The 12,825-nt window shown below is 40.7% G+C and overlaps 1 protein-coding gene across 2 annotated transcripts in view; it reads left to right on the forward strand.

The window, feature by feature from the left end:
- LOC138657924 (ciliary microtubule inner protein 2B-like) overlaps positions 1–12,825 on the forward strand; it is a 148,951-nt gene that overhangs the window by 97,100 nt on the left and 39,026 nt on the right. For both annotated transcript variants that reach the window (XM_069745524.1, XM_069745523.1), the window contains exons 3-4: positions 1,450–1,673; positions 8,324–8,513. In XM_069745524.1, the coding sequence (XP_069601625.1) occupies positions 1,450–1,673; positions 8,324–8,513 (414 nt within the window). The remainder of the gene's footprint in view (positions 1–1,449; positions 1,674–8,323; positions 8,514–12,825) is intronic.

Raw genomic sequence — 12,825 nt, forward strand, 5'->3', positions numbered from 1 at the left:
AGGAGGGAGCTTGGCCACAGAATTCACAACACTTAGTGCAAGCAGTGCAATCATAGTTGTGCTGAGATATTTATATTGTTCTTGTTTCAGGGCTTAGTGCAAGCAGTGCAATCATAATTGTGTTGAGATAGTTATATTGTTCTTGTTTCAGTGCTTAGTGCAAGCAGTGCAATCATAGTTGTGCTGAGATATTTATATTGTTCTTGTTTCAGGGCTTAGTGCAAGGTGTGCAATCATAGTTGTGCTGAGACATGTATATTGTTCTTGTTTCAGGGCTTAGTGCAAGCAGTGCAATCATAGTTGTGCTGAGATATTTATATTGTTCTTGTTTCAGGGCTTAGTGCAAGCAGTGCAATCATAATTGTGTTGAGATATTTATATTATTCTTGTTTCAGGGCTTAGTCCAAGCAGTGCAATCATAATTGTGTTGAGATATTTACATTATTCTTGTTTCAGGGCTTAGTGCAAGCAGTGCAATCATAGTTGTGCTGAGACATGTATATTGTTCTTGTTTCAGGGCTTAGTGCAAGCAGTGCAGTCATAGTTGTGCTGAGATATTCATATTATTCTTGTTTCAGGGCTTAGTGCAAGCAGTGCAATCATAATTGTGTTGAGATATTTATATTGTTCTTGTTTCAGGGCTTAGTGCAAGCAGTGCAATCATAGTTGTGTTGAGATATTTATATTGTTCTTGTTTCAGGGCTTAGTGCAAGCAGTGCAATCATAGTTGTGCTGAGATATTCATATTATTCTTGTTTCAGGGCTTAGTGCAAGCAGTGCAATCATAATTGTGTTGAGATATTTATATTGTTCTTGTTTCAGGGCCTAGTGCAAGCAGTGCAATCATAGTTGTGCTGAGATATTTATATTATTCTTGTTTCAGGGCTTAGTGCAAACTTTGGAAGTTTTTTCATTAATAAACCTAATGTGCAATAGGGCTACCTAGAAAATCTTCACAATAAAACCGCTAACATTTAAACCTTTTAATCACTTCTCATACTGATATGACCTATGTCGGGTGCAGGCGAATGAAGAAGACTCAGTATACAGACAGTACAAGCCGGTGTGGTCAATGAATGACTGCAGTATTGATGTGCACTGCAGCCTGTAAATCTTAGGAGCAGCGACAGAGATCAGATGCTAGATCAAGGGAAGGTGACTACTAGCTCAGTATATTATTTTATATACTGAAGAAAAAGCTTTGACACTGGAAAATCCCTTTAAGTTTTGATGCACACTCCCAAGGTCATCCTGGTGCTTAACCCAGACAGTCCCTAAATGTGATGTGAACATTTGTATATTTTACGAATGACAGGACCTTTTTGTTCCAAACCCTGCAATTATCTTTTTTTTTTTTTACTTAGTTAAAAAAGGTATTACATCATGAATACAGAAAACTCAGAGGCATCCTAAATAGAAATAATATAATTTGGTATTTCCCTCTCTCAGTTCAAGGATATTTTCATCCATCAAGTGGGAGGTATCTGTTCACTCAAAGAAAACACACTTATGATGGAAATCCTCAGACCTCATCTGCAATAAAAGCCATAGAGGAAATAAAGTATGAGCTGAGCACCCCTGTAAAGTGTGCTTCGTCTGAAATAAACAGATGGGCTTCCCTGAGAGGCAGTACTTCAAGGGAGAGGTCAAAGTCTTATGGAGGAACTGAACAGGTTTGTTCTTGCATTATTTCACGCGGTATGCAATATTATATGCATTTATTCTTATAAAACAAAATTATTATAATATTTTAAATTACAACTATGCATTACACTATTTGTAGATTTTCTGCCAGGATAGAAAAAATAAATATTACACTTTGTAATGCATGCTAGATGAATGATCCTCTGTAGTGAGACAAATAGATCTAAAAGTATGAAATATCAGAGTACATTTGGTCCACCAAAGAAATTGATTCTGAGATTGCATTTATTATTCAAATAATAGGAGGAGTGTGTCCTTAAGAGTCATTGAGGTGGTTTCTCATTCACTTAGAAAGGGGAATTGGAATCGACTACTAGACCAGAATGAAAGCCAATGAATTTTCCTCTTTGAATCTGTTCAACTTGAAGGGTTGATAATAACCAGCCAAGGTAAAGCAGACAACTGGGGCTGGTATTCTCAGGCTGGGAAGATCTATGGATATTTGGTCCTCCCAGCCTAAAGATAGCAGCCTACAGCCACCCCAGAAAAGGCCTATCCATTAGATGAGCTATTTCTGGTTCTTTGCCTGGCTTTTCCCCCTTGCCCTGATGCATTGTCAAACGGGGTAATATTTTAGGGTTGATGTCAGCTGTGCAATGTCCAATGACATCAAGCCCAGGGATTAGCAATGGAGAGGTGTCTCAGAAATGGGCGGATACCTGGATGTTCGGTTTGGTCAAACAGTTGCAAAAAGTTTGGGTTTAGGTACCAGAACAGTACCCGGACTCGAACCCCATTCACTTGAATGGGGGGGCCTGAACATCTAGTATTTGTTGTGCTGTCATGTGCATGACAGCACGTCAAACACAGCTTCTGATCGGTGGTGAAATTATCCCCACCAGCCAGAGAGCTGTGGTTCCCATGCTGTCAAAAGACAGCATGAGCGCTAAGCTGTGATCAGAGGTGTAAAGTTTACCTCCGGTCACTGGTGTCAGCTGATGGGACAACTGCACCCATCATTAGACACCTGCTGCCGCTAATAACAGCGAGAGCAGGAGCAGCAGAAGGGAGTATTCATCAGCCGCTCCTGTGCTGTAAATAAATTTAAAAAAAAACATGATGAGGGTTCCCCTTTATTTTCGTTTGCCAGCCAGGCAAAACTCATAGCTGGAGGCTGCAACCCTCAGCTGTCAGCTTCAGTGAGGTTAGTTATCAAGAATAGAGGGGTTCCCACGATGTAATTTTTAATTATTTAAATAATTTTAAAAAATGACGTGGGATCCCCCCATTTTTGACAGCCAGCCTTGCTAAAGCAGACAGCTGGATGCTGGTATTCTCAGGCTGGTAAGGGGCCATGGATATTTCCCCCCCAGCATAAAAATAACAGCCTGCAGCTGCCCAGAACAGGCACATCTATTAGATGCACCAATTCTGGCGCTTTGTCGGACTCTTCCTACTTGCCCTGTAGTGGTGGCATGTGGGGTTCATATTTGTAGGGTTGATGTCAACTTTGTATTGTCAGGTGACATCAAGTCCATGGCTTAGTAATGGAGAGGCATCTGTAAGACACCAATCCATTACTAATCCTACAGTTGTAATGTAAAAAAAAGACACAGCCAGAATAAAGACCTTTATTAGAAATAAAACAAATCACAGTTTTCCTTTCAAATTTAAAAATAACAAACACAGTTATACTCACCTAACTCCTAATTCCACCGAAGCCCTCGTTCTCCTGTAATAAAACTAAATAAAAAAACATCAACAATATCCCTCACCTCTCAGTCGTTCTGTCCCACGCCGTAATCCATGTCTGGGGAAAAAACAGTTTTCAACCTGGACGGTGCCAAAATGTGACCGTCCAGACTGAGAACCAGTGGTGACTGAACTGCTGCAAGCACAGCCTCAGTGACTGGCAGTGACATCATACAGGTTACCTCCGGTCACTGAGGCTCCGTTCCCAGCTGGGCTGAATTTCTGTGACCTCAGTGACATCTCCGCTAGCACAGTTAGAGATGAATACTCCCATCCGCTGCTCCTGCTCTCGCTGTTAATAGCAGCAGCAGGTGTCGGATGATGGGAGCAGTTGTGCCATCAGCTGACACCAGTGACCGGAGGTAAACTTTATACTTCCCATCACAGCTGAACGGTAACCGCGGCTCTCTGACTGACGGGGATGGTTTCACTGCCGATCAGAAGCAGTGTTTGCCATGCTGTCATGCACATGACAGAGTGACAAACACCTGGTGTAAGGGCAGCCGAACCCGAACAGTGACACAGACTTTCTGATGAAGTCTGTGTTCGGTGTCCGTGCTCAAACAGTAGGTGTTTGGTACGGACACTGAACATTACTGTTTGGGTTCGTTCATCTCTATCATTACTGATGTCACCGCTCAGCACTGCATCCGGATGTAGCATAGTCGTGGATCGTCGTGGGAAATGGGATGAATTCATGGCGGACCCCTTTGTATTATTTTATGTTTTAAAGTTAATAAATGGGTAAAAGAGGGACCACTTAGAATTTGCTCAACTCGAAGGGTTGAATGAACAACTTACGTCTGGTTGTTTCCTTTAATGCCCTTTCTCTTCAACCCTCCTTTGCATCTCCCTCCCCTCCTTCCCTATCATGGCATCCATGATGCTGATACAGTTGAACATGCAATGATGGGTGGGAAGGCTCAATGTTGGCAGTGGCATTAGCCCCCCGACTCAGGGGCAGTATGCCACTGGTCTGTATAATATTTCTGGGCATTATGCCTTGTTGTTTTATGCAAAGTTGTTAAAATGTCAGTGACTTAGAAACAATACTGGCCACATACTTGAGTTGAAAATTGTTCAAACTTGCTGATTTCGGGAAGACTGGAGAACACATTTATTATTATTATTATTATTATTATTATTATCCATTAAACTTCTCTGGTGGCATGTACACAGGCAATGTGTTTATCGCCTTTAACTTGAAATTTTACATTTGTGATTTTAAATAAATTCTTCAACTTATGAAAAAGTAAAACTGGTAGAGTACAATGAACTAGCAACATCAATGGGTGCTACCAGTAACAATGGGCCTAAATTTTGCAAACATACTGTCACAAGAAGCAGAATTTCCTACATTGCAGGATGCACCACTTGATTGTTAAGCACTCACTGTATTTCTTTTATCTGTTTGTCACCAGAAACCATCTTTACTTTTCAATGTCATCCTGTATTCTGCTAAATTCTGGTGAGCTAAAGGATCTTTGATGATGTTATCTAGGCATGGATGAACCTGAACAGTAAAGTTTGGAGTCCATACCTAGCGTCCATGCACAGACCCTGAACAAGGACTTCCCCTGGAAGTCCATGTTACTGTTCAGGTTCGGAAGCCCAAACAAAGTTTGTTGAAAGGCTGTAGCGCAATCAACAAACCTTTCTGGCTCTATTGGCAGGCACAATATGTAGAAGAAAAAAAAGATGTGGGGTCCTCTCAATTTTTGATAACATGCACAGGTAAAACAGATAGCTGCTGGCTGGCTAGTTTATCTTGGCTGGTTATCAAAAAAAAGAGTCCCCAACAACTTTTTTTTATTATTTAAACAAATAAAGAAAAACTGCATAGAGTTCCCCTATTTTTTTTTATAACCAGCCAAAGTAGACCAGACAGCTGAGGGCTGGTGTGCTCAGGATGTGAAGATCCATGGATATTTGGCCCTCCCAGCCTAAATATAGCAGCTCACAGCCACTCCAGAAAAGGTGCATCCATTAGATGCACCAATTATGGCTCTTTGCCTGGATCTTCCCACTTGACCTGGTGCATTGGCAAGCTGGGTAATATTTAGGATTGATGTCTGCTGTGCAATGTGCAATGACATCAAGCCCAACAATGGAGAGGTGTCTATCATTACTGATGTCACCGCTCAGCACTGCATTGGGATGTATCAGACTCAGGGATCATCATGTGACATGGGATGGAATAAGGCGCACCCCTTTGTATTATTTCATTTTTTAAAGTTAATAAATGGGTAAAAGAAGATTGAGGACTTTTGACTACGTGGTTATTATTGGAGGTGTATTATAGATACCGCTCCATTACTAACTCCTGGACTTGATATAATCGGACATTACAAAGCTGATATCAACTGCAAACCCGTTCATTTGCTTTTTAATGCACCAGGACAAGCAGGAAGATCCGACGCTAAGCATCAGAACTGGTGCATCTAATGGATGCACTATTTCTGGGGCAGCTTAGTGCTGGTGTTATTAGTCTGAGAGAGGACCAATATCCATGGCCCCTTCCCAGCTTATTGATATCAGCCTGCAGCTGTCTTCTTATACTTTTCTGGTAATAAAGAATAGGGTTTCTACTAACCAGGAAAAGCTACACAGACAGCTGTGAGCTAATATTAAAAGCCTTCCAAAGCTCCATGTTTGTTGCCTCTTCACCAGCGCTCAGCTGTCTGCTTTCTCTCAGCTGGGTGTTAAAAATAAGGGGGACTCCAGGTAATGTGATAGTACCACCAGCAGTGTCACAGAGCATCTCCACACCATCCCATGGAAGTATTCAGCGTTCCATCCCCCAAACCTTTGAGACAAAGGGGAAACATCCCCCTAACCACCCACGAGCCATGGTCCTGAATTACAGGATTTATGTCAGCTGCGAAATGACAACTGACATAGATTCCAGAGATTAATGGGGCGGCTTCTATCAGAAACCCCCATTACTAACCCAGTAAGTGAATAGTTAAAAAACACACATAAAGGATATGTGCACACATCTGGATTTTTAGCGTTTTTTTTTTTTTGTGGAATTTCGCAATAAAAATTCTATAAATTCGCTAAAAAATGCAAACATTGTGCATCCTATCATTTAGAATACATTCCGCATTTTTTGTGCATATGCTTGCATTTTTTTCCGCAAAAAAACCGCATACCGCTAAAAATCCGGACATGTTCATTATTTTTGCGGATTTTTTGCAGATTTCCCATCAAGTTGAAGTGTCCGGAAAAAAAACGCAAAAAATCCGCGCAAAAAATGCGTCAAAAACGCGCAAAATCCGCGCGAAAAAAGCACGCGGATTTCTGGCAGAATTCTCAGGATTTCGTCAGGAAAAAATCCTGACATGTGCACATAGCCAAATACTTTATTTGAATAAAGATACCCCCACACTCCCTCGTTCACCAATTTATCAAAGCTGAATAAATAAATGTAAAAAGACAGCATGGTGTCCCCCCATTTTTGATAACCAGCCATGGTAAAGCAGATAATGGGGGTATCTTATAGACACTTCTCCATTACTAACGTCTGGACTTGATGTCAGCAGACATTACATAGCTGATATCAACCCCAAAGCCATTACCCCACTTGCCAATAAACCAGGGCAAGCGAAAGAGCCCAGTCTAAGAGTCAGAATTGGCACATCTAATGGTTGCGTCATTTCTGGGGTGGCTGAGGACTAGTGTTAGTTTGGAAGGGGGCCAAATATACATAGCCCCTTTCCAGCCTATAATATCATCTTGCAGCTGTCTGCTTAGCCTCTGTTCATTATTAAAAATACAGGGGACGCCTTGTCATTTTTTGGTGATCACCCCTTTTTAATAACCATTGAAAGGTATTCAGACAGCTGTGAGCTGATATTTAATAGACTGCTATGTTCTATTACAAGCAGGAAGAGCCAACGCACCAGGGCAAGCAGGAATAGCTGAGGCTAAGCTCCAGATTTGATAGCTAATGAATGCACCATTTCTGGGGTGGCTGAGAGCTGGTGTTATTATTCTGGGATGGGGCCAATATCCAAGGCCCCTTCTCAGTCTATTAATATCAGCCATTAGCTATCTGCTTAGCCTTTGCTAATTATTATAAATAAGGGGGACCCCACATCAATATTTTAGGGGAGGTGGGAAGCCGATGTGTATAAGATTTCACTAACCAAACAAACAAGAGAAGATGGACATGAATAAATGAAAGTAACAATCATACAAAATACACTTAATAAACAACAAAGTGGAACATAGGGGAGTTAAAGGAACATAAACAAAACTCCAAGCAACAATCTCCTGAACAAATATCCAAACGTCAACTCCAACCACGAACTACACCACCAATTCCAAACCAGGCAGTAAGAGCTAGCACTGGCAATTCCTAAGTACCAGAGGCAAGCATATATAGCTGAGGGGAGTGGTTAACAATGAACAACTGAGACAATCCAGGTAGGAAAGCCACAGGAGCTTCAACTGAACAGATTAATTCTTGCATTGCCAGCAAGGAAAAAAATCTACACTGTTTAATAAGATGGTGAAGTACTTCTAAACAGTTCAGGAGTATGTGAAACCAAACAATGTGATCCTCTAGCTCCTCACTGTCTCAATATCCCCGTGACAATGAGTGACACATAGATCTCCATTAACTAGGTAGGAAAAATTGCTCTATAGTGCCTGATTCAGCATATTTCTATGCAACTATGTAATATGTAGAGATAGAAGCAGCAAGAAAAACAACTAGAAATAGACAGACACATGGAATTACATAACTGACCACATAAGAAACCTTTGATTTCTTTTGACTGGAGTGTACTTTAAAATTTGGAAGAATTCTTACACTTTAATATACGATTACAATTTTAGAGCATAAACTCAGACAATATCTTTTTTTTCTTATTATCACAGTATCAGTCATGCATATGTTTTGTTTTTTTGTTTTGCAAAGACAGGTGAAATGTCCGGATTTCCTTCTTACAGAAACAAAAAGATGAAAAAAATCTTCAAGGAAGATTTGTCAGAAAAAAATGCTCTTACAAAGATAACTGATACAAATGCTTATCTACAGAAAAGACAAGGAAAACTAATATACCGAACTAACAGTGGCCTCCTTCCTAACTACTCAGGATACACCCCTGGTACAGTAGTGTTTCTTTTAGAATTAGATCTATTTTGATGGTTTGTAAGTATGGAATCTCTTGTAGGTAATAAGTACTTAAAGTGGATCCGTTAACAGATTTTACATTCCAAAGTGCACACATTATAAACAATTTCCCAATACAGGATGTACAGATGCTTCTCACAAAATTAGATTATCATCAAAAAGTTAATTTATTTCAGTTCTTCAATACAAAAAGCGAAACACATGATTTATATAGACATATTACAGACAGAGTGATGTATTTCAAGTGTTTATTTATGTTAATGTTTATGATTATGGCTTACAGCCAATGAAAACTCAAAAGTCATTATCTCAGAAAATTAGAATACTTTGACAACAGCCTGAAAAATTATTTTAAAATCCAAAATTTTGGCCTACTGAGATGTATGTTCAGTAAATGCACTCAATACTTGGTCAGGGCTCTTTTTGCATCAGTTACTGCATGCTTGCGGTGTGGCATATTCAGACTGTGGCACTGCTGTGGTTTATGGAAGCCTGGGTTGCTTTGATAGCAGCCTTCAGCTCGTCTACATTGTTGGGTCTGGTGTCCCTCATCTTCCCCATACCCCATAGATTCTCTATAGGGTTAAGGTCAAATGAGTTTTCTTGCCATTTAAGCACAGTGATACTGTTGTTTTTAAACCAGGTATTGTTACTTTTGGCAGTGTGGGTAGGTGCCAAGTCTTGCTGGAGAATCAAATTTCCATCTCCAAAAAGCTTGTCGGCAGAGGGAAGCATGAAGTGCTCTAATATTTCCTGGCAGACGGCTGCGTTAACTTTGATCTGGATAAAACACAGTGGACCTTCACTAGAAGATGACATGGCATGGTTAATGCGATTAATCCCCAATCCCCACAGTTTTAAGCGTGCCCTAAAAACTCATTTGTTCAGACTGGCTTACCGCCTCAATGCATTAATGTAAGGATCCCTATTTTAAAAAAAAAAAATTGTTCTCATTCACTTTATGCAGTTAATAGCCCTCTGTGTCTGTACTGTTACATACTTAGGCAGTTAACTGGTTCATGCAGCTTTACATGAACACCCGAGCCTTACACTATGGCTGGTCCGAATAACTATAGCATTTGTTACCATCCACCTCTCGTGTCTCCCCTTTTCCTCATAGTTTGTAAGCTTGCGAGCAGGGCCCTCATTCCTCCTGGTATCTGTTTTGAACTGTATTCCTGTTATGCTGTAATGTCTATTGTCTGTGCAAGTCCCCTCTATAATTTGTAAAGCGCTGCGGAATATGTTGGCGCTATATAAATAAAAATTATTATTATATATTATTATTATGGCTCCCCAAACCATCACTGATTGTGGAAACTTCACACTAGACCTCAAGCAGCTTGAATTGTGTGCCTCACCACTCTTTCTCCAGGCTCTGGGACCTTGATTTCCAAATGAAATGCAAAATGTACTTTCATCTGAAAATGATACCTTGGACTACTGAGCAACAGTCCAGTTTTTTTTCTCTTTGGCCCAGGTAAGACGCCTCTGGAGTTCTCTATTGGTCATGAGTGGCTTGACACAAGGAATGTAGCCCATGTCCTGGATACGTCTGTGTGTGGTGGCTCTTGAAGCAATGGCTCTAGCAGCTGTCCACTCCCTGTGAATCTCCCCCAAATTTTTGAATGTCCTTGAATTAACAATCCTTTCAAGGTTGCAGTTATTCCAGTTGCTACTGCACCTTTTTCCACACTTTTATCTTCCACTCAACTTTCCATTAATATGCTTGGATACAGCACTCTGTGAACAGCCAGCTTCTTTAGCAATGACCTTTTGTGGCTTACCCTAGACATCTGTCAAGTCAGCAGTCTTCCCCATGATTGTGGAGCCTACTAAAATAGACTAAGGGATCTTTTTAATCGCTTAGGAAGCCTTTGCAGGTTTTTTTGTTAAGTATTCCAATTTACTGAGATAATGACTTTGGGGTTTTCATTGTCTGTAAGCCATTATCACCAACATTAACAGAAATAAACACTTGAAATAGATCACTCTGTTTGTAATGACTCTATATAATATATGAGTTTCATTTTTGTATTAAAGAACTGAAATAAATTAACTTTTTGATCATATTCTAATTTTGCGAGAAGCACCTGTATGTCCTAATTGGGAAGGTGATACCACAAATAGATGTAGTGGTTCACTCTGGTGATTGATCAGGCACAGGAACTGTGTCCAGCATGATCAATGCAGAAGCTTGGTTAAACTGGTAGCCAAGCTCCCACAGCAACAGCCATGGTTGATTCCAGCACCAATACAGGCTATTTATGCCTTGAGATATTGACTATGGCATCTGGACTGTTGTGAAAAGGAAGTGGCCCCCTCTTTCATTCCATCGTGCCACCCATGACTCTATTGCAGGATGTCAATGGTTGTGTCACGCTGGGGGCAAAAGGATGCCCAGAGTGCTACGCAAACACGGGAAGAACACTAAGGAAGATGTACAAGGAAGGCCCTGGCGATAGGGAGAAGGGAGAGGGGGTCACCTCTAGTGATGAGCGAACGTGCTTGGATAATGTCTTATCAGAGCATGCTTGGGTGTTATCCGAGTGTCTACGGTGTGCTAGAAAAATATATTTGAGTTCCTGCAGCTGCATGTCTCGCAGCTGTTCAGCATCCACAACATTTGAAGGGATTGCCTGTTTGTTAGGCAATCATTGCATGTGTTGCGGCTGTCGAACAGCCGCAAGATATGCAGTCGTGGGGACTGAAACATATTTTTTGAGCACGCCGAAAACACTCGGTTAGCCCCAAAGCATAATCGGATAAGACCTTATCTGAGCATGTTCGCTCATCACTAGTCACCTGTTAACATAACCTGAGTCAGATCCCTGCACTCTGTAGATGGGTCCTTTTTCCCCGTGGGCGTTCATGTGCCTAAGGGAGACATTAGTCCCACTACTACAATAAGACAACATGAGGAAGTTAAGAAAAACAGGTGGGCAAAGACACAATAAATAGCACTCCTCAGCTTCTCCAACAGGAAACTTCGCTGCTGCAACAAGAACATACACTGCAGCTTATCCAGAGACAGGCTCCTTCAAAGAGGTCATTATAGAGGATCTATAACTGACAAAGAATGAAGCTAGCAGTGGGTTTATATAGTGGAAGTGAGTTGTCCCAATCAGGAGAGTTATAAAGCTACAAGTTCACAGCCAGAAGGGAAAGTGTCCTTAACCCCTTCAGCACTGAATGACAGTGAATCCACTCCAATTCAAGGTAATAATTACTGATGAGTGAGTATACTTGTTGCTCGGGTGGTGGCTGAGTATTTGTGAGTGCTCGGAAATTTAATTTTCATCACCACAGCTGAATGATTTGCTACTACTAGACAGCTTGATACATGTGGGGATTCCCTAGCAACCAGGCAACCCCCACATGTACTCAGGCTGGCTAGCAGAAGTAAATCATGCTGTGTCAACAAAAACAAAATCTCCGAGCAGTCACAAATACTCGATGACCACCCGTGCGTGCTCGGGGAAAACCCGAGCAACAAGTATACTCACTCATCACTAGTAATAATCAAACAGGCTCCAAGAAGGACCTGGGATCAATTAAGAGCTGTGACCTTCTGAACCCAGATGCCACAGTGGTCATATCACCAACTAGTGACAGGTTAATTTGGCAGCTGTAAACCAAGCAATGGCTTCTTGGTCTGTCAGCAATAGTCAGTGTAAAACTATCACACTAGTTAACCTCTTCAGTGAACACCACAAAAAAGAAAAAAATGAGGAAAAAACTATGCTTTTTCAAAATAACGCTGAACAAAAAGTGGAATAAAATGAGATTAAAAAGACGAATGTAAATAAAAATGGTATCGCTAAAGATGTAATCTTGTCCTGCAAAAAGCAATCATATAACTTTTTACTGTGTAAAAGTGTTAAAACATTTTAAAAATTATGTAAATGTGGCATCGCTATAATCGTACTGACCCGAAGAATTAGGCTACCTTATCAATTTTACCACACGTGGAACGGCATAAAAATCCCCAAAAACAGTTCCTGAATTGCTGATTTATGTTCATTCTGCCTCTCAAAAAACCTTATGTGACTGAAAATAGTACCAATAAAAGCGTCAACTTTTCCCGCAAAAAACAAGCTTTAACATGACTGTCAGCCAAAATATAGAAAAATTATAGTTCTCAAATATAATGATGCAAAGACTTTTTCTTGCAAAAAAAATCATCTTAGTGTGACAGCAAACATAAAAAGCCAATATAAATCTGGTATCTCTCTAATCGCAATGATCCGAAGAATAAAGTCATCCAATCACTTATACTGGACCAA

This window comes from Ranitomeya imitator, chromosome 1, assembly GCF_032444005.1.
Source record: "Ranitomeya imitator isolate aRanImi1 chromosome 1, aRanImi1.pri, whole genome shotgun sequence".
NCBI classification, from domain to species: domain Eukaryota; kingdom Metazoa; phylum Chordata; class Amphibia; order Anura; family Dendrobatidae; genus Ranitomeya; species Ranitomeya imitator.